General features: G+C 42.0%; 3 protein-coding genes and 1 long non-coding RNA gene across 5 annotated transcripts in view; 3 read left to right on the forward strand and 1 right to left on the reverse strand.

Annotated features, from left to right (window-relative positions):
• The window catches only part of pik3r2 (phosphoinositide-3-kinase, regulatory subunit 2 (beta)), a 44,835-nt gene extending 35,836 nt beyond the window's left edge, over positions 1–8,999 (forward strand). For both annotated transcript variants that reach the window (XM_061796724.1, XM_061796725.1), the window contains exon 16: positions 919–8,999. In XM_061796724.1, coding sequence (XP_061652708.1) covers positions 919–1,126 — 208 coding nt within the window. In that variant the 3' untranslated portion in view covers positions 1,127–8,999. The remainder of the gene's footprint in view (positions 1–918) is intronic.
• A 3,488-nt stretch (positions 9,000–12,487) lies between these two features.
• On the forward strand, positions 12,488–23,180 carry ifi30a (IFI30 lysosomal thiol reductase a). The gene is made up of 7 exons (XM_061796705.1): positions 12,488–12,732; positions 16,185–16,373; positions 20,015–20,089; positions 20,212–20,298; positions 20,373–20,525; positions 22,662–22,730; positions 22,820–23,180. Exons 1-7 carry the CDS (start codon positions 12,601–12,603, stop codon positions 22,871–22,873), a joined length of 759 nt encoding a protein of 252 aa, XP_061652689.1. The 5' UTR covers positions 12,488–12,600; the 3' UTR covers positions 22,874–23,180.
• LOC133488614 (uncharacterized) lies at positions 14,467–15,566 on the reverse strand. The gene is made up of 4 exons (XR_009791703.1): positions 15,098–15,566; positions 14,889–14,949; positions 14,752–14,808; positions 14,467–14,658 (listed from the first exon to the last, which is right to left on the reverse strand). It is a non-coding gene; the product is annotated as an uncharacterized LOC133488614 (long non-coding RNA).
• A 134-nt stretch (positions 23,181–23,314) lies between the features above and the next one.
• pde4ca (phosphodiesterase 4C, cAMP-specific a) overlaps positions 23,315–27,469 on the forward strand; it is a 79,035-nt gene continuing 74,880 nt past the window's right edge. Inside the window, exon 1 of the mRNA XM_061796702.1 lies at positions 23,315–24,823. The gene's annotated coding sequence lies outside the window, so the exon portion shown is untranslated. The remainder of the gene's footprint in view (positions 24,824–27,469) is intronic.

Raw genomic sequence — 27,469 nt, forward strand, 5'->3', positions numbered from 1 at the left:
CTTATCCCACCCCTGACATAGCGAGTTCTCTCACTTAGGAGTAGAGATGGAAATCGAAAAACCGGACAACCTGTTCCCAGTAATTCTATTCGTAGGAATTGTTTGTTAGCTTGCCATATTATTCCACTTAGGGAAAAAAAAAGGAACCAGCGCTTGGACTTGTACTTAGTCGCTGGTGAGGTCCCTTAAAGCGCCTCGTTCTGACCCATGATTGAGCTCATGACACGGAGAGAATGATGGAAGAGCAAGGAGTAAAAATAATTGAGTGAAATAAAAGTGTGGAGAACCAGCCATCATGCGGGGGTTCCCTCTGACGCTGACCTTTCTCTGATGTGTCTCTGAGAAGGCTTCCCTGACTCTCTTTGGGGGGTGCCACTTTAAAAGTGGATTTCTATAAACGTGTGGAAAGTGTTTTGCAAAACCAGATATCAAATGTTCTTTTTTACAGAACAATTTTGTTTCATGTCAGATTTTTTTTGGGTGGGGGAGGGGGGGGGTGAAATTAAATTGGGTGCAAAAGTAGCACTGTAAATATTCCCAAATGTTGTCATATTTTGGGAAATTTATGATGAAAGTTAGAACCTCTCATTTGACTGTTCTGTTTCATCAATTGGGATTAAAAAACTCAACTCGCTGGGCCAATAAGTCTGGAACTGGATCATTTCCTAAGGCACTCTAATATGTTTTAAGATTCACAACCACTGTTAAGCTTTTAAGTGTCTTGACATGCTTTGATAAGTAAATCGCCTACTTGATTTTTTTCCTAACGATGCAGATCACGAGGGCATACTTGATATACTGTATATTCTGTCCCAAGGAATCACTAAATTCTTATCAATTTCCATCCCTACTTGGAAGTTGGCCTTGTTTTTATAGTTGGCATAGTGTCAGCATGACCTTTTTTATTTTTCTTCGCAGCGTGGATGGTGACACGAAACACTGCGTCATCAACAAGACGGCCACAGGTTACGGATTCGCCGAGCCATACAATCTCTACTCGTCCCTCAAAGATCTGGTGCTTCACTACAAAAATGTCTCATTGATCCAACACAATGACCATCTGAATGTAAATCTAGCATACCCAGTCCTGGCCCGCTCTCAGAATCAGAACCAGCACCCCAGATGAATTCACCACCAGCAGACAAGGGGCATAACAAGGGTGGGGGAATTTTTACTCTCATGCATTGGGGGGAAAGACTCTGAAGAAGGGGTCGTTCATGTGTTTAGTAGCGAGTAAAATCAGCTTAACAAGCATGACTCTCTGGTGAGAGGATGGGGTGGGTATTCCATCTGATCCCAGTGCGGCTAAGAGCACTTCTTGCTAGCAGCATGGCTTCACAATAAGCATACCGACTTGTAACTTCAGCACTGTACAGTTAGCCCGACACAGTGAGCCGCTTTAGCCAGCCGTGACTGTACAGTGTAAGTTACACAAACTCAGTGTTAAAATGTACAATAACACATCTGGATACAGAAGAAGAACGTGTTCAAGGATAAGCACACACAAAATAACTTCATTTTTAGATGCGAAGAAATTCTGAAGAGTAGGGAGAGATGGTGGTATGATGGGAATTTTTACAGGAGGCACCTTTTTTTGTTTTCTTTTGCTTTTTTGCCTTAAACACATGATAGCTGTTTATAGACAAAGGCCCAAACTGTTATCCCCAGACCGCCTGCAAACTCTACGTAGACAAAAGCCTGAGCTGTCATTCTGTGAAAAGGACTGGCTTGGCTAAACCAGGCGGCTTGCGTCACACCTTAAGGCGGCTGAGAAAGCGTTGGACCAGGGTGGTATAGTCACTGGAGCCTGGGGTAAGGGAAAGGGAGCGCAGGGGGTATTCACTTTGTGGAGTGGATATTTTTAGGCGGTTGTAGAAAAGACTAATTGAATTTGACGCTTGTGTAAGTACCATAGTAATAGCTTTGAATGACCATAAGCCTGTGTCACTTGTAGAGAGAGGCAGGAGAGAATGGCTGTCAAAGTCGACAAAGCTGCAGCTTTAAAATATACCTTTTTTTTTCTCAGTCAAATCTTCTCTATTTCCAACGGCTTTGGCTTGTTGCTCTATCTCAGCAGGCCTCTGTTCAAATCGACGAGGTACAACACGATAAAACATTTTTTTTTTTAAATGCACGGTACATCTCGTGAAAGACGTTTCGGTCACAGTACAATAGATGGACAGCTACATTGAAGAATGCAGTTCCTCAGGATTCAGGTTTCCCCTTGACTGAAATAGTGGACATCCTGCATTCAACTTGTTTTTCTTTCTTTTTTGGGTCCTCTTCAAGACTGTAGCACCTGTAGCCATTGACTTAACTGTTAGTGCTTATTGTATGTGTCTGCTTCCTATATGCTAAAGAAGGCACTTGCAGAGCAGCAATCTATGTGATTATTATATCTTCGGTACTGTATTTTGCTTTGTTTCTACTTAGACTGTTTCCAAGGTCCTTGCAGAAGTTAATTGTTTTTTGTTTTAAAAACTATTTACTCACGGTACTTCCCCTTTCTTGCGCTTGACTGTTGGTTTTAATCACAAGCTTGACTCACAGAGCTGCAAAACATTTATTGTACAGAGAAAAGAAAAAAGTAATATAACAGTATATTTCAGCCATTCATGCAGTCAGTGTATGTGAGCTTGTGTTTTATTGTTTATTTTTTCAGTTGCGCTTAGATTTAGTTTCCTTCATCCAGCTAATTTGAGCCAAATGAAGGATGTTTTTTTTTTTTCATGTAGCAAGAATAAGAAACAAAGGATCCAATTTTTTTTTTTATTTTTTTTTAGGTCAAAGAGATTACCAAGTCCTTCATGTTTGCTTGTCGTGCATAAACAGGGCTCAACAAATTTATTAGACCAGTGGTTCTCAAAATTTTTACACCAAGGACCACCTATAAAAAACCCATAACTTAGCTCTCTAAGTATCACCATGATGACATCAAAATTCAGTAGTAATTGATAAAAAAAATATTCCTCAAAGTATATTTAATATTATTGTAAGCCAGTTTAACATTGTACAGTTTGAACAGTAACCCTGTGCTTAAATATAAAAAGATAAATCTACCTAAATAATGATTACATTAAAATTTACTGCACATAAAAGTTTAATAAAAAATTAAATTAAAAAAGTTCTTGAAGATTAAATGCAAATGTATTGAACTTAAAAGTTAAATACAACTGAACTGTAATAATGCAGTGATTTTTTCATGCACCGCAGCCTGCATTGCAAATAATACAAATAATTTTGGTAATTACTAATGCTGTTCATTTAGGACAGCTGAGGCGTGAACATAACATTGGGTGCTGCCTCACGGTTCTGAGGACCGGGATTAAAATCCTGGCCCCCCATGTGTGGAGTTTGCATGTTCTCCCCGTGCCTGCGTGGGTTTTCTCCGGGTACTCCGGTTTCCTCCCACATCCCAAAAACATCCATGGTAGGTTAATTGAAGACTCTAAATTGGCCGTAGGTGTGAATGTGAGTGCAAATGGTTGTTTGTTTATCTGTGCCCTGCGATTGGCTGGCAACCAGTTCAGAGTGTACCCGCCTCTCGCCCGAAGATTGCTGGGATAGGCTCCAGCACGCCCGCAACCTAGTGAGGATAAGCGGTATGGCACATGGATGGATGTACATAAAAGTTAAATAATCACTCCAAAATAAATGTTTAACAATTAACAGTTCTTAAAGATTAAATGTGAATGTACAGAAGTTAAAAAGTTAAATACAACTAAACTGTACTCACACTTGAGAATCACAGGCCTAATAAATTTGTTAGGCACTGTACATGGATGCATTTTGTGTGGTTGTATTATGCACAACACACTAGTATGCGGAGAAGAATTGGCTTTCGAGTTACATGTGATTTCACATCTTCCATATTCGTTTGAATTCAGGTCTCACTTTCAAAGCACAATACTTGCTTACATAATGTCCATTATGACGCTCACCTACCGTACTCTTGCCAAAAAAAAGGAATAGTATTTTTGTAAAAGGGTTGTGTAGAGGAGACAAAAGTAAAAAGTATTTTTGGATTTAAAAAAGTGGCCAAACTCAGCTGTATAATATAAGAAGTGTGATGAAGGGCTACAAAACATTTTTGTTTTTTAATCATGAAGGTGTTGATTTCCCTGGTACCATTAAGAAAGTCCACTTTCAGCCAAGTAAAGTGAATTGATCATGTTTACTGATAAACTTTCAACAATGTGTCAACGCGGATAGGACTTTTGAACGTGATCTGGTTTGTGCTCTACCCTATGTTTACTGTTCTTTTTTTATTTTTTATTTTTTTACTTGGACTGGCCCAATTTTGTGGAAATGAAAGCAACTCCCCAAATGTTCATTTCCGCCATCTTAGCCAGTTTTATTCAGTTGTACTGTACTTTGCACAAACTTTTTTGGCAGAGTGGAACATAGAGGTGAGGTGAGTGCTTCTGCTCAGAGGGCTTAAATGAAAAAAGAAAAAAAAAGCGAGTGAAAGATTAGAAGTGCCTTTCGTCAATAGTGATGAGCGCATCCTCTCCTCTCTGTTGTTGTTGGAGCCACATGCTGCGCCAGCCATGCTTTCACTTTTCTCAGCAAAATGTGTGTGTGTGTGTGTGTTTTAGATGTCTGCTTGATTTTTAGTTGTGCCTCTTTGTTGTCTAGATGTATTGTTGAATTGTTACAAGCGCTTTCTCTAATGTGGTGCACTCTCACTTTGCACACAAGCTCTCCTTTTTTTTTTGGGTTAAGATTTGTCACGTGTATGTTTAAATAAGACTGAGTCAACAATGTGAACATCCGTGGCCAACTGTAGTCGCGTGAAGAGTTAATGCATGCAGAATTTATGAAATACTAGTTCTGTGTGAACTACTTGGTCAAGTTATCTGCCGTTGCTAACATCCATCCTGTTTCTTGGACCAACACTTTTTTAACAGCACTTTTCGTCTGTTCCACACAAATTCTGCTTCTAAGGAAAGTTGCTGATATTATGCTTTCAGGTAAAATTTCAGAATGAACCTAAAGCCCGCGTAACTTCAGACGGGATGTCCTCAAAGAGAAGTGGCAATTCAAGAGTATCACATTGTCGTCAAGAGGGAGACTGGAAGAGTCACAGAAAGGCATAGAAGTGGAAATCCAAGGAAATTTTCTCAGATCAAAAATTTTGCCCGTCGAACATCAAGTTGTGCAAAAAGTAATGTAACATTGAGCAATTTGACACTTAAATTGTAAGAGGTTGAATTAAGTTCCCATGTAAAGGGTCTTGTGGACTTTAGGTTCATCCTGGAAATTGCCCCTGAAAGCCAAAAATCCATAAGTTTTTGAGAGTAAAGTAGTTTACGCAACTCACCAAAACCCACAGTGTGGTGAAGCTCAGTTTTCTTCTGGTTTGAAGCTCTTTCTACACAGTATTCAGTGTACAGTTTATATAGACACTATAGTCAAAATTCTATGAACATTAATAATACTTTACAGCTGTCTTCTTATGCACTTTGGTCCGCACTGCTAAATTGTATCAAGACTAATCGACCACAGTTTCTTTCAAAGGCCAGTTTTGCATAATAATAGAATCCTTATTGTCGTTGTCATCAGTCTGTGTAGAGAGATTCAAATTGGACTTTGATTGCTTTGAGCTGGAAATTAATCTCAGCCTGTTTTTAATTGGAATTTGTTCAGATTGCGCAACTTGTTTCAGGGATGTTCAGGTGACTTTGGAGGAGGTGAACGCTTTCAGCTGCCATATTTTGTGAGAGATATTTAAAAGCCTGAGGCAATGCAACTTTAGTAGCAGACAGGCACGACGTGGGCATACGTTCAAGACTCGGCACGCTTCGCTTTTCTTCCCGCTCGTGTATTAGATATGCATTTTGTGTCCGTGTATCTTGAAACACGTTTTTCTATATGGCAAATGATCATTTGAATAATGAAATATTTTTTCATCAGCTTTGGTACACTGTATATGATATTTCTTGAAAAAGGCCTCACGCCCCAAGCACATTTTTCACTGACGACGAGGAACATTGCAATTTGGTGTTTGTAAAAGTTTGAAACGTGAGAGATGTAACACAGAATAACTATTTTGAAGTATATACTTAAGATATCTATATTTTTGAATGATCTTATTATCATTTGGATTGTGCTTGAAAACAAATTGGAACAAGGCGTTGGGGTTATCGTCGGGCTCTGTGTCGGCTTGCGGTCAGGGCAAGCAGTTCATAAAATGCAAGCAATCTTACTAATCAGCTTCAGTAAGCTTCCGTGTACTTTGTTGGTTATCGTCATTAGAATTACATTACATAACTACAGTATATTAAACTTGATAATCCGGTGCATTCAGACGATGAAGCAAGCTCATGTATATGTGTTGATATTTACAGAGCCAAGGCTATATGTTCAATGCAATCTTGGCTGCTTTGCATTTTTGAAATCTCAGAGAGATGTTTTTTGTTTGTTTGTTTTTCTTGAACTGAGAATCTGTCGTTGTTATTTCGAAGATTTGTGAGTAGACACAGCGTTAACAGTGCACCACAAAATAAACGGCTAACGTGGGTGAGTGAGTATTGTCGAAGCCTGGAAACAAACACATTTGCAGCAAAAATGCAGAATGCAGAAGAAAAACCTGACAAGAATGATTGAAAACAGGTACACCAGGCCAAAATCACTTCTTTCTGCAAATCTTCACAAAATGAAACAATGATGGCATTAGAAAGTGTTATTTTATGGTGCCTGAGTATATTTTTTTATTTAGCTTTTTGAAAAAAAATTTGATAGAATTGTTTGTCCAAGTTCTGTTTTTTTTTTTGTTTGTTTAAAGATAACATTACAGAGCCTATACAGAAAAAGATAAGCTAGCTTGAATTTTTTTTTGCTCAATACAGAAAGAAATGCAAATGTTTACAATATGTAATTAACCAAATAGTAAATACCCATTTGAGAATCAATCTATCCCTCAAAGTGGCCATGATTGATTTGCATTTCTTTATTTCATGTCATTATAAACTTGAAAATATTGTTTGTTCTTGTTTTCCCTGATATTGTTCCTTGTTTTTGTTTGACTTGTTGAAACAGTGCTCCCTCTATTGCCGCATTTGTTTTGAACCTAACCTGCTTAAAAAAACAAAAACAAAAAACACTGAGCCTTGTACATTGCATCTTTTCTTGTTTATATGTGATGTATGTTTCATCATAATTCTCAGATATCTCACGGGGTAATAATTTTATTCTTTATTCTTAATTTTTTTTATTTTATCGACTTTGAAACATATCAGTAATGTCAAATATTAGATTAAACCAACGGCATAAATGATGAATCAAGAAATCCTAGAGACATTGCATTCTTTTTGCACTATTTGAAGAAAGGGCAAGGTGAATCAATTTCTTCCTTTGTCTAAAAGCTTGTTTATGGGTGCTTTTTCATTTCGTCTGTGGAGGTTACATATAGTGGACATCAAAAGTCTGAACACCCCTTTTCAAATCCCAGGTTTTTGTGATATAGTAAAAATGAGACCACCATTTTTGTGACCTGTATGACTCAGTCGAAAAATAAATCTTTTCAAGAGGGGAAGTAAACAAACTGAGATAATGTGGTTGCACAAATGTGCACACACTCTTAACTGGGCATTTGGCTGTGTTCATTCATTCCATAATTGGCCATAATGCCGAATTGAAACCTTGGTTTCATCCATCCATAACCCCATTTCCCCACATGAATTTGGGAGATTTAAAGTGTGTTTTTGCAAAACAAATCTTAAAACAAGGTTGAAAATGCTTTGGGGCTGTTTTTTTCTCAGCTAGAACTGCGGCCTTAGTTAAGTTGAAGGGAATTATGAACAGTTCCAAATAGCAGGCAGTCTGACACAAAACCTTGAGGCTTCTACTAGAAAGTAAAACAATGTCAGGAAAAGTGTACTAGAACAGCTGACATTTCCATCCATCCATTTTCTGAGCCACTTATCCTCACAAGGGTCGCAGGAGTGCTGGAGCCTATCCCAGCTATCATCGGGCAGGAGGCGGGGTACACCCTGAACTGGTCGCCACCCAATAGCAGGGCACATTCACACCTACGGTCAATTTAGAGTCTTCAATTAACCTACCATGCATGTTTTTGGGGTGTGGGAGGAAGTGCCCGGAGAAAACCCACGCAGGCACGGGGAGAACATGTAAACTCCACACAGGCGGGGCTGGGGATTGAACCCTGGTCCTCAGAACAGTGAGGCAGACATTCTAACCAGTTGCCGTGCCACCCAGCTAATATTTATTTGGGTTTAATCAGTGGGACTTTACATGATTGCAGGTGAGAACTGATGCCTATTTAACACGAGTTTGAATGTGATTAGCTAATCCTAAACACAGCCATGTCCCAGTTATAGGAGGATGTGCACACTTGTGCAACCACATTATCTCAGTTTGTTTTATTTCCCTCAAAAAGATTCAAACATTTCTTCAATTGAGTTGCACAGGTTATGGGTCACATTAATAGTAGAAAATGTGAAATTATTTATTTTGGTGTGTGTGGACTTTGTATTCACTATATAGCCAGTTGCTTCACACCATTGAATAATTGTAAATGGTGACCACTCTTGCTGAAATCCCAACGTTCACGTCTTTATATAGGAGAAATTATTTGATTGCTGTCACGCTACAATTGTATCAGAAGGCTCAACTAAATAAAAAATGACTAAATGATAATAATCTGGCCGTCTTTGCTGTCCATGGTGGAAATGAACAAAGCAATCACACAAAGCTACTCCACACCAAAGTACAAGTGAACTGTGAGGGAGCACTGTTGTTTCACCCTCTTGGTTGTTTTGTGTCTAACCCCTATGTACAAAAACATTTATAAATCCTCTCGTGTTCTCCCTCCGTCTGTTGGTCTTTCATATCTCACATCTGACTAATTTCCATTGTCATGTATAGCCTGCAGAATTGTCTTCATTCATAGGTACTCTTTCATCTGTATGGTTCTTCTGTCTAGCCTGATGCAATGATTTTAAAAGACAATAAAATATACAGTATATAAAATGTGATCTGGTGCTATCTGGTTTTATATGTCAATATATAGTACCTTCATGTGGTAATGCAACATTAATTCTATTAGACAATGTATTGCAAAAGTATCATGATGCAACAGCACATAAACAGTGGACACAAAAAGTCTACACATCCTTGTCCACATTCCAGGTTTTTGTAATATTAAAAAAAATGATATAAATATATATCATCAAAAGCCCACTATATCTGCTGAACTTGGGTTTTATCATGGGCACTTTAAATGCTGGCATGTGTGTGCTGACTCCCATTTAACATGAGTTAGAATGTAACTGGTTGATTCTGAACACAGCCACATCCTCAGTTATAAGAGGGTGTGCACACTTGTGCAACCACATTATCTCAGCTGTTAATTTTTACTTCCCTCCTCGAAAAGATTATTATTATTTTTTTCCATTGAATTGTACAGGTTATAGGTCACATATTAATAGTGGGAAACATTTTTAAGTGTAGACTTTATATCCACTGTATCCATACACTGCCATTCAAACGTTTGGGATTCACTTAGAATGTCCTTGTTTTTTAATAAGAAAAGCACAGTTTTTGTTGTTGTTGTTTTACACCATATTAACAATGGGCCAGACCACAGGTGTCCAACTTGAGTCCCGGGGGCCAGATCAGGGCAGCCACATCATTATAGGTGGGCCACGAAAGCAAAGGATTGAATTCATGTTTTTTGCAAAAAAAAAAAAAACAACAAAAAAAAAAGCCAAAATTCCAAACTGTCTTCACTTTTAAATGTGTTTTAACATATTGCAAGCATTATTTGTTACACATCTCCATCCATCCATCCATTTTCTACCGCTTATCCGAGGTCGGGTCGCGGGGGCAGTAGCTTTAGCAGGGACGCCCAGATTTCCCCCTCCCCAGTCACTTCATCCAGCTCTTCCGGGAGGATCCCGAGGCATTCCCAGGCCAGCCGAAAGACGTAGTCTCTCCAGCGTGTCCCGGGTCGTCCCTGGGGTCTCCTCCCGGTGGGACGTGCCCGGAACACCTCACCGGGGAGGCGTCCGGGAGGCATCCGAATCAAATGCCCCAGCCACCTCATTTGGCTCCTCTCGATGTGGAGCAGTGGCTCTACTCTGACATCCTCCCGGAAGACCAAGCTTCTCACCCTATCTCTAAGGGAGAGCTCGGACACCCTGCGGTGGAAACTCATTTCGGCCGGTTGTATCCGAGATCTTGTTCTTTTGGTCAAGACCCACAGCTCGTGACCACAGGTGAGGGTAGGAACGTAGATCGACCGGTAAATTGAGAGGTTCACCTTTCGGCTTAGCACCTTCTTTACCACAACGGACAAATACAAAGTCCGCATCACTGCAGACGCTGGACCGATCCGCCTCTCGATCTCCCGTTCCATTCTTCCCTCACTCGTGAACAAGACCCCAAGATACTTGAACTCCTCCACTTGGGGCAGGATCTCATCCCCGACCCGGAGAGGGCACGCCAACCTTTTCCAACTGAGGACCATGGTCTCAGATTTGGAGGTGCTGATTCTCATTCCAGGTGCTTTACACTCGGCTGCGAACCGCTTCAGTGAGAGTTGGCGATCACAACTTGATGAAGCCGAACTCCTCCCATTCCCGGGTTTTTGCTTCAGCGACCACCAAAGCTGCATTCCGCTTGGCCAGCCGGTATCCATCCGCTGTCTCAGGAGTCCCACAGGCCAAACAGGCCCGATAGTACTGTTTCTTCAGCTTGACGGCATCCCTCACCATTGGTGTCCACCAACGGGTTCGGGGATTGCGGCCAAGACAGGCACCGACCACCTTACGGCCACAGCTCCGGTCGGCCGTCTCAGCAATGGAGGCGCGGAACATGGTCCACTTGGACTCAATGTCCCCCGCCTCCCTTGGAATGTGAACAAAGTTCTGTCGGAGGTGGAAGTTGAAACTCCTTCTGACAGGGGATTCCTCAAGACGTTCCCAGCAGACCCTCACAATTCGTTTGGGCCTGCCAAGTCGGACCGGCATCTTCAGAGCCCTGACTTAAAGCCGGAATCTTATTTCTCACCATCTTGGAGTCCTACAGGTGTTTTATAGCAAACTCCATGCGGGCTTTCATGTGTCTTGCACTGAGGAGAGGCTTCCGTTGGGCCACTCTGCCATAAAGCCCTGACTGCTGGAGAGCTGCAGTGATGGTTGACTTTCTAGAACTTTCTCCCATCTCCCGACTGCATCTCTGGAGCTCAGCCACAGTGATCTTTGGGTTCTAGGCTCTAGGAAGGGTTCTAATCGTCCCAAACATCTTCCATTTCAGGATTATGGAGGCCACTGTGCTCTTAGGAACTTTAAGTGCAGCAGAATTTTTTTTGTAATCCTGGCCAGATCTGTGCCTTGCCACAATTCTGCCTCTGAGCTCTTCAGGCAGTTCCTTTGACCTCATCATTCTCATTTGCTCTGTGAGCTGTAAGGTCTTATATAGACAGGGGTGTGTCTTTCCTAATCAAGTCCAATCAGTAGAACCATCTCAAGGATGAGCAGAAGAAATGGACAGCACCTGAGTTAAATATATGAGTGTCACAACAAAGGGTCTGAATACCTATGGCTGTGTATTTCAGTTTTTCTTTTTTAATAAATCAGCAAAGATTTCAACAATTACATTTTTTTCTGTCAATATGGGGTGCTGTGTGTACATTATGAGGGGAAAAAAACGAACTTAAATGATAACAAATGGCTGCAATATAACAAAGAGTGAAAAATTTAAGGGGGTCCAAAAACTTTCCGTACCCACTGTAAATGTATGGTCGCCTCATATTATTACATTTACAGAACAAATTGATGGATAACTAGTTTTGAAATCAGAAGCCAGCAAAAACTGTTTGTTCAGTTCAATTTATCTTAAAAGGGACATGTGTAGCCCCTCCTTGAGCCTTCACCTTATCGTGGTGGAGGGGTTTGTGTGTCCCAATGATCCTAGGAGCTAAGTTGTCTGGGGCTTCACACCCCTGGTAGGGTCACCCATGGCACCATGAGGGACCAGACAAAGCGCGGCTCCAAAAAAACCCATGATGAATAACACAAATGGAAATCAGTTTCTCTTGCCCGGACCTGGGTCACTGGGGCCCCCCTCTGGAGCCAGGCCTGGAGGTGGGGCTCGAATGTGAGCGCCTGGGGCCGAACCTGCACCAATGGGATAAATCCACTCGTGCTCTCATTGGTCGATGTCGCGTCGGGAACCAATCATGTACAGGCATGTACAAAGCGTCTGAGTCAACTCATCTCTTTGTTTGGCAAGCAGGGAAACCTTCTCTCACGCACATCAACATGGAACAACGCGTCTTTCCGCAATATGGCTGTATTTTTTATTTTTTATTTTTTTAAATTTAGAATGAAAAACCCGCGAAGCACTGAAGCCGCAAAACGTGAAGCGCGAAGTGGCGAGGGAACACTGTATATGTTTTTCCCACCCCATGTTTGTAATTTACTTGGCTACAGGTGACGTCGTTTATGTAATCACACGGCGAGCCAATCAAAGATGGCAGAGCCAAAAACAAGGAAACGCTCGCCGAGCTCTTGCAGAAGTTGTCACGACGTGCTTTCAGTAAACTTGACTTAGTTTACAGTGTAGTGTTGGAAGATGAAGGTGGCTTTTCTGCTTATATTGACATTTATCATATACTTTAAATCCAGATGTATCGCTCTGTCTTCGTCATGTCCTCACCCTCCGTCACAGTGGTGCTCGTCTCCAAAATCAGCTGCCCAGTGCGGGGTGAGATCATTAATGAGCTCTTTTTTTTTTTTAAACTTTATATTCTTTATATGGATTTCTCAAGATGTTTGCAAGAAAGTCAAACATTGTCTGAAACGTTTGTATTTTGTATAAAGATATTGAAACATTATTTCACGCTCCTTTTAAGCAAGTTTCTACCGCAAATCTCAGCACGTGATGACGCCATATAATAAATACCTTATCTTCACCCTAAACCCTAACCAGTCACATTCAGAGGTGGCAAAAGTACTCACACTCTGTATTTAAATAGAAGTACAGATAATTGTGTGAAATAAGGAAACCGTGGTCAGTGTAAGTAGTAGGCTACTGATTTATGTACTTACAAGTACAACAGTAGGCTACCGACTGTCTGAAAGGTGCAAAATGCAAATGTTCAACCTTGGTTTCATTGCACCGTAACACATTGCCCACATCCGCCCGGGAGTGGATTTTGGCAAAGGTTTGTACCCCAAGGTTAAACTTTTTTTCGCCATAATTCAAAAGGTTTGTCAGTATGGTTCCAGGACTGAGTTGTACAGGCTATAGGTCACGTTAACTCATTCACTTGCCAGTCGTTTCCTGAAAAGGGAACCCTCAGAATGTCAGGCATTTTCGAGCAATTTCACTCATTTTTCAAGCCATCCATCCATCCATCCATTCTCTACCGCTTATCCGGGTCGGGTCGCGGGGGCAGTAGCTTCAGCAGGGACGCCCAGACTACCCTCTCCCCAGCCACTTCATCCAGCTCTTCCGGGGGGATCCCGAGGCGTTCCCAGGCCAGCCGAAGGATGTAGTCTCTCCAGCGCGTCCTGGGTCGTCCCCGGGGTCTCCTCCCGGTGGGACATGCCCGGAACACCTCACCAGGGAGGCGTCCGGGAGGCATCCGAATCAGATGCCCCAGCCACCTCATCTGGCTCCTCTCAATGCGGAGGAGTAGCGGCTCTACTCTGAGATCCTCCCGGATGACCGAGCTTCTCACCCTATCTCTAAGGGAGAGCCCGGACACCCTGCGGAGGAAACTCATTTCGGCCGCTTGTATCCGGGATCTTGTTCTTTCGGTCACGACCCACAGCTCATGACCATAGGTGAGGGTAGGAACGAAGATCGACCGGTAAATTGAGAGCTTCGCCTTTCGGCTTAGCTCTTTCTTTACCACAACGGACCGATACAAAGTCCGCATCACTGCAGACGCTGCACCGATCCGCCTGTCGATCTCCCGTTCCATTCTTCCCTCACTCGTGAACAAGACCCCAAGATACTTGAATTCCTCCACTTGGGGCAGGATCTCATCCCCGACCTGGAGATGGCATGCCACCCTTTCCCGACTGAGGACCATGGTCTCAGATGGTCTCATTTTTCAAGCCCCACAGAATATTGTCTACTATGACTATGTTAACACCAAAACCAACAAGAGAAAGATCAGACTCTCTTCTTTCATCAGAAAAAAAAGTTTGTCTCTAGCTTATACCGTTATTTCGTAATCAGCAGTCAAGTATAGGATAGTTTCAGCCAAATCTGTTTCTAAAGGGAAAAAAACTGATAAAACAGCCTTTTTGTGAAAGCAGACAGATCAAGCAGAATAATGACTTTGACACCAATATTTGTTTTCTTTAGTGTATATCTCAAACTACTGAATATAAAACAACACTGAGAAAGTACTTTTGACAGAAAAAAATATTTATTTACAAGTACAACTATGCACAGAATTTACATTAGACAAAAATGCATGTACGACTGCGGCTCCCTCAACTGCACTTTCTTCCTCCTCTACCGTTTGCTCAATAGTCCAGGTTTTTATTACCTTGTGCATAAAATCTACCAAGGTTTTCCCCACATCTGGATTTTATTCTTTGGTGGTGATGAATGGGATTTTGTGTGGTTGTCATTCTCCTGGAAACCAGTCCCCCCTTCTGCTTGAAGCACAACCTGTGCAGTTTCGAAATATAATTATTACGATAAACATGCGTCGTTGAAATTGCTGTACTGGGGCGTGGAGGAAAAAAAAAAAAGCTTTGTTACCTTTTTTGTTTGCATTGCGTACTGGAATGGGATTTGAACATCTGCTGAATGCATAACCTATAAATTTTAAAAAATGGATACGATTACAAGAGAATACTTTTTATTGATGTGTTTTGCAAGGGTAAAAAAAATATTACTTTGTCGCAAGCCTAAAAGACGTCCGACTCGCGGGTGTTCCATTACTGCAAGATGGATGAGCTGGAAATGGAAAATTGAAATCAGTACTGGCAACAGATGTTACATTGTAATGTGAACTAGTGTGAGGCTAAATTATGTTTATGTAACAAGGATTGAAGGAGAGTGTTTGATCGCTAAATGTAGCTAACGCTGGCTGTAAACGAGTTACCTTCGTCTCAATTATCATCCAGAGGATCTCGGGATGAAGCTTGGCTGCTTCCAGGCGATCCAATGGGAGTTCACTCATCTGATGATTCCGGATCCCGTTGACTCAAATCCTGGTCGGCAGACGATCAGCTGACAATTGCCTGGCATTTTCGACGATAGCTTTGCCAAAAAGGGATCGGCTCAGAGCGTTATCCTTTATTTCCCCCGGATGATCTAAGGTGTCATTCCTGTCAGTCGCAGGAATATTTTTCTTGCCTTGGCGCAATAAATTTCTAGTACCGTAGTTCCATTTTGTCTTCCCTCTTTTCCGTCATTATGCTTGCATCTTCTTGTCTCCTTTTCCCTGCCTCGTCCTCCTCCTTTCTCTGAGGAAGGGATGTTCACCTCAAGGCATTGTTGCCCTCGACAGGGTGCCATTCCTCATTGCAGTTTTCCAGAGGCTTGACGATCACACACAAACTCCACAAGACCCTCCCCCACCCATTCCCATTAAAAAACGCCATTGACGTCTTTAGACTGCATTGGCAGGGAATAGCTCGATTCCCGAATGACTGCTTTGGGCGGCATTGGCAGGGAATGCGTTAATGATGGAAAAACTATTGAAATGATTTATTTTGGCCTATTCCCCCCCCCCCCCCCCCTATATCACAAAAAACTGGCTTTTGAACAGGGGTGAGCGACTTTTTATATCCACTCTATCTATCTCCATCCATCCATTTTCTGAGCCGCTTCTCCTCACTAGGGTCACGGGCGTGCTGGAGCCTATCCCAGCTGTCATCGGGCAGGAGGCGCACTCACATTGACACCTACGGGCAATTTAGAGTCTCCAATTCATGCATGTTTTTGGGATGTGGGAGGAAACCGGAGGGCCCGGAGAAAACCCACGCAGGCACGGGGAGAACATGCAAACTCCACACAGGCGGGGCCGGGGATTGAACCCGGGTCCTCAGAACTGTGAGGCTGACGCACTAACCAGTCGCTCACTGTGCCGTCTATCTATCTAATACACCAAAATGTACGTTTGTAGTCAAACATATATCTTTGAGTGGACTCCAACATCATGGAACCCTTTGCCTTTTTTTGTGCAGGTGTTGCAACGGTGTCTCCATGGCAACTTGACCAGATCACGTCAGGCAGCAGAAGCTGTCCAGTTGGCTGTCTACTATGAGAGTCTGTGTCCCGACTGCATAATGTATCTCACGCAGGTGCTGTACCCCACATGGGTGCTGCTGCAGGACATCCTGTCTGTCCAACTGGTTGCCTTTGGCAATGCACAGGTACACGGGGCTATTATCTGGTATACTGTTTTTAGTTTTCACTATAATGTTGTCACGGGAGGACGATTACGGCATAGGCATTTTCGGGGGTGCTCAAGCACCCCTAAATTGAATCCCAGCACTGCTAAAATTTGAGATTTGTCCTTTTTAAATAAGCTAGAAAAGTACATAACCAGACAGTACTTGGTTGAAACGTAACATTTCGACAAGAATACATACCCCGCCTTGCCTCAAAAGTGGTTTGTTCCATTGAATCCCTCCCACCGCTCCCCAACTGTATTGCCCCAACTGGGCTCTGAGCACGCTGCACAAAGCAATACCTACCTTCCATTTGTATGCAGTTATGATGTAAGAAGCTACTTGGCTACAACCAGGATATGTGGAATATTTCTAAACTTTGATCACTCAATATCAACTAGGGCTGCGTGGTATAAATGGTATATTCGCTAGAAAGTTTAGATTTGGCCGAAGGTATAGTGTTGGACTCTACTCACCAATCGCAATTACGCTTCTTGATGGCATCATCATATCAGCCCCAGTATAAAAATGCATACGCATCATGTGCCGCACCAGCTAACTACGAGTTGCGGCTATGAATGGGAGCGTTTGCCGTGCCGTCACCAAATGGTCACATGGTGTCTCGGTTGGCAGAAAGCCTATGGAAGTCAAAACCCACCACGGGTTATCGGGTTATGCACGCTTATTTCTATTAATTGATCAATAGTAGTGTCGTATTGCGTTATGGACTGTACGAAGAGATTGTCAAGGAAGGATTCTTAGAGCTTTTACAGCCTCTTAAAGACACATAAAGCTAATTGAAAGCTTACGTGCAGCCACATTACGTGACACAAGGAACCAGACTGAACGACCATGTTTGCTTCCAGCACTTTATATAGTAATGGTTAGACAGTTTGTAATAACTTGTTTTGCAAGATATTATACTATATATATTAATATTTAATGATGTTTGGCACAAACAAACAAAATATAAATCTCACATTGGGTAATAACTTGCATCTCACTCTTAAATACTTGATGCCTCTGTCAAGTTTGGTGATATTTTACCTCTTACGTAGGTCTACTATCGTATACAAATTACAAATGGATATGAGCCTTATAATATGCAAATACACGTCCCGTATGGAGATGTTTCCCGTGCCTGCCTTTCTCAATATACAGTGGGGCAAAAAAGTATTTAGTCAGCCACCAATTGTGCAAGTTCTCCCACTTAAAATGATGAGAGAGGCCTATAATTTTCATCATAGGTATACCTCATCTATCAGAGACAAAATAAGGGAGAAAAATCATTTTTTAAGAATTTATTTATGATGTGATGTCCCATCGCCCAGCCCTAATACCAACACACTATTATCATTACCAGTGCTCATTTTTGCTGCATTTAATCTTGGGTAACTGTTTGTGGTTAGGTAGGAGTTAACTGATGTTTTTTTTCTAGCTAGAAAATGTCAGCTGGTAAGAGACTACATACACTGTCCTCTGTTTGAATTGGAACGAGAGAAGCTGGTTGTTGTGTCATGTGCATGTTAATATTAAAGCCAAGGTGCTACTGACAAGCTAGCTGAATGGATGCCCATGAAAATAACTCCTATTAGGACAGAGAGAGGGAGGGGCAAAGAGAGGATTCCATATATTTATGGTTGGTATTTAAAGTATTCACAAAAGTCAATTACTGTTAATGTTAATTTTACATGTTGTGAATTGCATTTCATATAAAAATCCCACAAAACTCAGAGGTCAATTTTTGGGTATTTTCAGTACTCACTACAAGAGGGTTGGTTTACTCCAGAAAAAAATAGATACTGTGTATGTGTATGTAGAAGTGTTGCTGTATCAAATTGCGTTACACAAAACTGCCAAAAGTATTTACTCACCTGCCTTGAGTCACACATGAATTTAAGTAAAATCCCATTCCCAATCCATAGGGTTAAATATGACGTAGGTCTACCCTTTGCAGCTATAACAGCTTCAACTCTTCTAAGAAGGCTGTCCACAAGGTTTAGGAGCGCGTGTAGGGAGTTTTTGACCACTCGTCCAGAAGCGTATTTGTGAGATCACACACTGATGTTAGACGAGAAGGCCTGGCTCTCAGTCTCTGCTCTAATTAATCCCAAAGGTGTTCTCTTGGGTTGAGGTCAGGACTAGAACAGGCCAGTCATGTTCATCCACACCAGACTCTGTCTTCCATGTCTTTATGGACCTTGCTTGGTGCACAGTCATGTTGGAAGAGGAAGGGGCCAGCTCCAAACTGTTCCCACAAAGTTGGTATGCTGACGCATTCAGAGTTCCTCTCACTGGAACTAAGAGGCCAAGCTCAGCTCCTGGAAAAAAAACCTCACACTATAATCTCTTCTCCCCCCCCCCCCCCCCCCCCCCAACAAACTTTACATTTGGCACAATGCAGTCGGACAACTAGCGTTCTCCTGGCACCTGCCAAACCCAGACTCATCCATCAGATTGCCAGACGGAGAAGTGTGATTTGTCACTCCAGAGAATGCGTCTCCACTGCTCTCGAGTCCAGTGACGGCGTGCTTTACACCATTGCATCCGATGCTTTACTTTGCATTACATTGCACTTTGTGGCGCTTGGATGTAGCTACTCAGTCATGGAAATCCATTCCATGAAGCTCACTGCGCAGTGTTCTTGAGCTAATCTGAAGGCCACAGGAAGTTTGGAGGTCTCAAACAATTGGCTCGGCAGAAAGTTGATGACCTCTTCGCATTTTGTGCCTCAGCATCCGCTGACCCCCGCTCTGTCAGTTTACGTGTCCTACCGCTTGGTGGCTGAGTTGCTGTCTGTCCCAAATGCGTCCAAGTTCTTATAATACAGTTTACAGTCGACTGCGGAATATTTATAAGCGAGGAAATTTCACTATTGGACTATTAACAATTATTAGCAACTATTGTTGCACAGATGGCATTCTTTCACAGTTCCACGCTGGAATTCACTGAGCTCCTGACGGCAACCCATTCTTTTACAAATGTTTTGAAAAACAGTCTGCTTGCCTCGGTGCTTGATCCTATACACCTGTGGCCATGGAAGTGATTGCAACACCTGATTCCGATTGTTTGGATGGGTGAGCGAGTCCCTTTGGCAATGTAGTGTATCTTCCTCCACAAATTAGTAGGGTTGCAATGTTTCTTTTATAAATCCCATCCATTCCTCTTTTGCTCTGGCTGAACATTTTTAAATAACCTTACAGGTTTGATTATTTAGTCAGACCTTTCTAAAAAGTATTATGATTCGCTTTCATAAAATTTGTTAAAATGTAAATATAAGTGAAATTGAGCTTGTCTGGCTGGGAGCTCATCACCCCTAAGCGTCTGATCTTAGAATCGCCCCTGACTTGTAGGCAACCTGTTGATTATTTCACAGCAGCTTAATCTCATATACAGTGGCACCTCAAAGGTCTACCACAGTCCGTTCCATGACGCGCTTACATTATAATCTTAAAACACTCGATTGGCTGGCGACCAGTCCAGGGTGTACCCTGGCCCCAACTCACACGTGCCCCTAACGAGTGCAAGTAGAAAAATGAATGGGTGGGTGAAATGAATGCCGTAACGGGGGTGGATCTGTACTTTTAAGATTCTCTGTAAGACTAAATATTTTTGACTACCAGGAGACACCCAGTGGGAGCAAGTATGTATTTAAGTGTCAGCATGGAGAACAGGAGTGCCTTGGCAACATGATTCAGGTAAAGTTTCATGTCAATGTACTGCTCTGTCACTCAGATTTGATCATTTGGAATGCCAGTTAGCGTGTTGTCGCAATAGTGACACGCTCCTATGTTATTAAGTGTATTTTCTGTCTTGTCAGACATGTTTACTGAACATGAGTGACAATGCGTTCCTCATCATCTTCTGTATGGAGGCCTCCACTGATGTCATTGCAGCTGCCAAGATTGTAAGAAACTGTTGATTTGTTATAGCTTTCCGTCCTTTCTCACCTCTGTTTTAATTTGTTTTCCCTGTGCTCAGTGTGTTCATCTGTACAGTCCTGAGTTGAGCTGGGAGCGCCTCATGAGCTGCGTGACTGGAGATGTGGGAAACCAGCTGTTGCATCAGAACGCCTTGAGGACCGAAGCTCTGGATCCTCCACACCAGTCTGTACCCTGGGTGACCATTAATGGGGTGAGCTTGGCTACTATCCCAGTCCACACAACATACATTCTATATCAGAGGTGGGTGGTAACGGGCTACAGTTACTCCTGTTACATTGACTTAAATAACTTTTGGGATGAATTGCAGTTGTCGGAGTAGTTTAGAGTAGGAAGAACGAGCCTGGCCTTAAATTAAATCCGTTTAATTGGCTATGATCTGCGTCTGCCTAAAAATGCACACATTTCAGGTAGTGTAGGGATCGATAAACCAATGTAACCGGATATCTGTTCGTGAAGGTGAGAGTTACGACTGTATCGGTAGACTCCATAATCGATACAAAATCCGCCAGGAATCCTTAGGTTGGTTGTAGGGCTGTGGACTGGATATCCCGAGGCTATGAATCGATTGCCTCAGGCTTTACAGTTTTCATCTCTTAAAACAAGTGCGAGAGCTCTCGCGCTGTGCGGCGTGGACGTAACGTTACGCTTACAACCAAAAACAGCAGATGTGGTGGGCACTACCAACACTACTAGTTTAACTGCATTTTTCTGTAGCGTCACTCTTTCAACATCAAAAAAGCTTTTCAATAGTTAAGCTACTTTTGTTTTCACAGAGATAGCAAAGTAACGTTCACAGATGCTACATTTCCCTCTGTAGTTGTAAATATTGAATGCAACGTAACGTTACATACCTTATCTCAAGTTCGCCTTAGACACCGGGGCTGGCGGCGAAATGTGCGTCGGAGATTGTAAACATGCAGACAATATGGCAGAGGTGGATACATCTCGACAATTCCCATGGGCTACTGTATATACCTAATAAACAAATGCTTCTTCTCGAGGCCATTCAGTCCACTTATACATTTAGTGTTGGTACTTTGCGACCAAGAGGACACACACAGCCAGCTATGTCCCGAAGCCAGTCGCCAGTCCAGCTAAGCTAGTCATCACGACTTCACTGAATCAGTGTGATTGTTTAAGAAAAGAAAATGCATTGTTTGTGCAGTGGCACTCCTTGCATGAATGACACGGTGTGCTAGACCCCCCTTGGCTCTTAATTATTGTTTGTTTTGTGCAGATTTTCTCTACAAAATGAAGTGTTGTGGTCTATTAATTATTTTTTTTTACAGTGCCATAAAGCAACAAATGTGGTCTTTTATGTTCGGGGAAAAAAGGGTTAGACAAATGTCATTTTATAGAACTGGGTTAAGTCGAGCCAACTCAAGGTTCTTTATGATTGAACGTCTACATCAACAAATGTTAACTATTGCATTGTTTCCGCACGGAATCGTATCTCCCATACTGAACCGTATATCGTTCCACACTTAAAGATATCGTTTATGAATCGAATCGTAACCTGTGTATCTAGAGATGTATCGGATTGGCCTCGTGACAGAGATTCCAAAACCCTAATTTCAGGCTACAAAAACTCTGGTTTGAACATGGTGGTTTTCTATATAATATCTGCCTGGTGAGTTTGTTGTTTTACGAGTGAAAACAAAGGAAGTTAATTTAAGACCATATTTTGGTGGTTGAATTTGCCGTAATTTTATAAAGATTTAATTCATTCTTGTTTAAGTTAGTGATATTCTCGGGCAGTATCTGATGGAGCACTTTCCTGTTTTATATTTTTGTCTAATTGACATTCATACACTGATTAAAAATATTAAATCAGAAGTTACTCATTACTTAGTTTTTTTTCTACTGTTATACTGTTACTCAAGTCATTTGAATGACTGCTTTTTCCCTATGGGATATTATTCTAAAGTAACAGTACTCTTACGTACGATTTTCTTGCTACCCACCTCTGCTGCAGCTAGAACCAGAGCACTATGTAGCGTTATAGTAGTTATGTATACAGTTGTACACTGCTACTGTTCGTCTTTTTTGTGTTTTGCTATGTTTATTCGATTACTGTACCTGTTCTGGATATACACTACTGTCTGGAACGTAACTCACACAAAAGCGTTCGTTCTAAAATGAACTCCAGACTCGGCTCATTCGTCTTCAAAGCGTGGCTGCTTCGTGGCAAGCACCAAATTGACCATTTTAAAAATGTTTGAGAGGCAAAATTTTTATGAGCGTATACAAGTTGTGATTCTCAAAGGGAGTCTCTTTCTGTCAGCTGTTGAAACTCTTTTTAATTTTTCAAAACCTAAACTTACAGGAGCACACAGATGACCTGCAGAAGAAAGCCACAACTTCTCTCTTCCCTCTGGTCTGCAGCATATACAAGGTAAAGACTTATTGCCTCTTTGTATCCGTGGCATTGAAATTTCTTGACTCAGAATGTTGCCCTTCGACCTCTTGACTGTGTGTTTGCAGGGCATCAAACCTGTGGTCTGTGGAGGTGGCGGCCACAGACAGAGAGAGATCTAACATAGCTTCGCAATGAGTGCCCAATAGTTCAGGTGTGGCCACAATGTGAGCTGTTTGAGCATTTAGCCAATATCCATGATATCCAGCTTAAGGTTCATGTACTACTTCACTGAACAAAAATAAAATACAGACTTGTTTTTTTGCTCCCAGTTTTCACGAGCTGAACGCAAAGAAATAAGACTTTCTGTGTTCACAAAAGGCCTAGTGCTCTCACATATTGTTCATAAATCTAAATTTGTGTCTCCTCTGCCCTGACAATCCATCCATGAAAACTAGTGTCTTGCAAATAAATGTTCAAGCGACTTCATGGCAAGCTTTTGAGCATTTATTCAATATCCTTTACATCCAACAAGTCTATGTACAAGTACACTCTTTTCCCTCACTAGTAGGACAACTTTAGCATACTAGGACAACTACATGTTACTAGGGAGGCAAAACTCTGCACTAGTGGAAATCTGCTCAGTACTAGTAGTACTTGTGACATTATAAAATTCCACTAGTTAACATCTAGCACTTCACTAGAAGAGCTACCTGTGCGGGGATGTCAATTACGGCACAGTTTTGCCTCACTAGTACATGTAGTTTTCCTACCAGTATGCCAAAGTTGTCCTACGAGGTCCATGAGCGTACAAGTAGACGGACCTTAAAACCATTTGAGCATTTATTCATTGAGCACTAGTTTTTCATTCATAATTTAGCACACTAGTAGGTTATCGAACAAAAAGTCCGTTTCAGTAACACTGTGGGAATTCATCAAATGCTTTTCGATGTAGGATTTCAGATCAATTCATTGAAACCTTATGATTTAAATAGTTAGCTGTATTAAAAAATGTCCTTCTAGGCTTGCCTGTAACATTTTGCACTTGATAAATGACCTTTGAGTTTGTAGCATTGTCTTTTAATATACCTCTTTGAACTTGAGATGGCGCCATAACTCCAGCCATTTTTGAACCGCTTATCCTCGCTAGGGTCGCGGGCATGCTGGAGCCTATCCCAGCTAGTGAGAGGTGGGGTACACCCTGAACTGGTCGCCAGCCAATCGCAGGACACATAGAAACAAACAACCATTTGCCCTCGCATTCACACCTACGGGCAATTTAGAGACTTCAATCAACCTACCATGCATGTTTTTGTTATGTGGGAGGAAACCGGAGGACCCGGAGAAAACATGCGCAGGCACGGGGAGAACATGCAAACTGCACACAGGCGGGGCCGGGATTTGAACCCCGATCCTCAGAACTTTGAGGCAGATGTGCTAACCAGTCGACGACCATGCCGCGGCATCATAACTCATTGATTCATATTCAGCCCCTGAAAAGAGCCAGCTGATTTTTACCCTCTAACCTGAGGGTGTAGTTATGGAAGATTTTACTAATGGGTACCAGAATATACTGCAGAAACACACTAACACAAATTCTTGGATTCTTGGTAATTTTAGTACTTTTGCAGAGCATATTACTAAAAGCATTCTGAGATTTTATGGGAATAGCAATTCCATATGAAGCTTTGTTTTTCTGTACATATTTCGTGGAAGATTTTAGGCAGAACATTCTGCCCCAACCAGAAGTTCTGGATACATGACGTCCTTTGATTGCCCAGTCAGATAAGCACAACATCGTGGCACTACACTGTCATGCACACAACTTGTTCACCGGCCTTCAGCTGTGCTTTACAGATGGCTTTTTGCCATTTTACTTTTTCTAGATAGATCAATTTTTTTCCTAATTAGCCTCAAACAGGCTAGAGAAGAAAAGTAAAATCTTGTGACACTGGACATTTTATAGTGGAAGATTGTAAGGAGGTAAAGAACACCTGGAACACCTGGCAGCCAAGGAATTCATCATCATATCTGAAATGGATTAACTCCTGTTTTCATCACAATCCCCGTTGTCTTGCTACCCCCGATACAGTATGAAGAGAACAAACTCCTCAAAATGTTTTGTCACAGAGGTAAGGCAAACAAATGAAACTAAATACTACATGGAAAATTGTGTTAAATAGGTAATTCTTTCATGTAGCTTTTGTATCATTTTCTAGATCATGTACTATGTACTGTATTTCTGTGTGCCAGTTTTGTTAAGATCCTTGGAACATTGCAGTGGTTGTGTCAAGTTCATTAAAGTAAAGCGAAATCAGTGACAGGAGAAACGCTATTACTCATACACTAAGAGAGATATATATATATATATATATATATATATATAAGATGGCAAATTACGTCATGTAGTGTAACTTGTGGGTGATTGTGCTGCTAGCAAATGGAGTGATGAGGTCACAAGATGCAAGCGAAAACGAGGATGTGTTTCTGTGTTGTTGCTTTTTTAAAAATACTGACGCAAAAGACACAATGCCCTAAGCCAAATCCACCGTGAGAAACAACTTTTATGTTGGATGTCATCACCTAAAATTAGATCAAATCCCTAAAGATATGGCCAGTTCTTGAAGGCTTGCATTATTTTAAGATATTACGCACCATCTGCGTCATGGACACCTTCTCAAAAAGTTAAACATTTTTGTGAATGTGAAAGAGATTGGCCATAGAATTTTCTTTAATTCTCACTTGTTCCTTATGAATATAAAATACTGTAATGTCATGCTCATTTGAAAGAATTGAAATAGGCTGGCAGTGAATGAGCGAGTGGGTTCCAATACAAGAGTTGCGTCAAAATTCTTTATTTACAAATTCTTAAAAAAAACTTTGTGAAAGTGTCCTGGCCATGATAAATAGTCAAATTAAGCATTATTATCTGTCCATCAAAGTACTTCCCTGTTCCATCCATCCATTTTCTACCGCTTATCCGAGGTCTGGTGGCGGGGACAGTAGCTTTAGCAGGGATGCTGAGACTTCCCTCTCCCCAGCCACTTCATCCAGCTCTTCCGGGGGGATCCCGAGGTGTTCCCAGGCCAGCCGAAGGATGTAGTCTCCCCAGCGTGTCCTGGGTCGTCCCCGGGGTCTCCTCCCAATGGGACGTGCCCGGAACACCTCACCAGGGAGGCATCCGAATCAGATGCCCCAGCCACCTCATCTGGCTCCTCTCGATGTGGAGGAGCAGCGGCTCTACTCTGAGATCGTCCCGGATGACCGAGCTTCTCACCCTATCTCTAAGGGAGAGCCCGGACACCCTGCGGAGGAAACTCATTTCGGCCGCTTGTATCCGGGATCTTGTTCTTTCGGTCACGACCCACAGCTCGTGACCATAGGTGAGGGTAGGAACGTAGATCGACCGGTAAATCGAGAGCTTCGCCTTTCGGCTTAGTTCCTTCTTCACCACAACGGATCGATACAAAGTCCGCATCACTGCAGACGCTGCACCGATCCGCCTGTCGATCTCCTGTTCCATTATTCCATCACTCGTGAACAAGACCCCAAGATACTTGAACTCCTCCACTTGGGGCAGGATCTCATCCCCGACCTGGAGAGGGCACGCCACCCTTTTCCGACTGAGGACCATGGTCTCAGATTTGGAGGTGCTGATTCTCATCCCAGCTGCTTCACACTCAGCTGCGAACTGCTCCAGTGAGAGTTGGAGGTCACGGGTTGATGAAGCCAACAGAACCACATCTGCAAAAAGCAGAGATGCAATACTGAGGCAAGCTGGAGCCTATCCCAGCTGAGTCTGGGCGAGAGGTGGGCTACACCCTGAACTTGTCGCCAGCCGAAAAACGAGAGAACATTTTTGTTCCCAGTGACAAGATTACATAGCTGTTTAACTAGGAAAGCTGCGGTTGGTTGACGGGAGGAGAAGCACTTACTTACCCGTCAGTGGTGCAGCCGGTTAAACCAGCTCATGAGCAGTCCAGACCACAGACGAAGTTGAAAGCTCTCACTTTTCATTGTAAATGTTTAAGCGAAGTTTTGTAAGTCCTTCGATGAGTCAGTCCTTACCTTCATGAAGATTTTTGACTGCGCACGTCGGTAGAAATAATTAACCCACAATGCATTGAGCGCTTAACACTTAATGTGTAAATAAAAAGCAACAATCAAATCCACTTTTTACTCCGGAAAATAACAAAAATAGTGTGGCGACAGTAAAGCCGTGCATTTCTTTGCATTTTTTGTTTTGTTTCTGCATCTTTACTGTGGATTGTATGATAAAACAATACCCCAGTTATTTTCCACTACACAGAAAATGAGCGGTCTACATATTTGGTAAAATGCGTTCAGGTAGCTGTTTCTTCAAGTCACCAGCAACAAATTACAACCCCAATTCCAATGAAGTTGGGACATTGTGTTAAACATAAATAAAAACAGAATACATGATTTGCAAATCATGTTCAACCTATATTTAATTGAATACACTACAAAGACAAGATATTTAATGTTCAAACTGATAAACTTTATTGTTTTTAGCAAATAATCATTAACTTAGAATTTTATGGCTGCAACACATTCCAAAAAAGCTGGGACAGGTTCATGTTTATTAAAGTATTCAGACCCCCTTAAATATTTCACTATTTATATTGCAGCCATTTGTTAAAATCATTTAAGTTCATTTTTTTTCATTAATGTACACACAGCACCCCATATTGACAGAAAAAAAACGGAATTGTTGAAATTTTTGCTAATTTATTCGAAAAGAAAAACTGAAATATCAC

The sequence above is a fragment of the Phyllopteryx taeniolatus genome, chromosome 14 (genome assembly GCF_024500385.1).
Source record: "Phyllopteryx taeniolatus isolate TA_2022b chromosome 14, UOR_Ptae_1.2, whole genome shotgun sequence".
Lineage (NCBI taxonomy): Eukaryota > Metazoa > Chordata > Actinopteri > Syngnathiformes > Syngnathidae > Phyllopteryx > Phyllopteryx taeniolatus.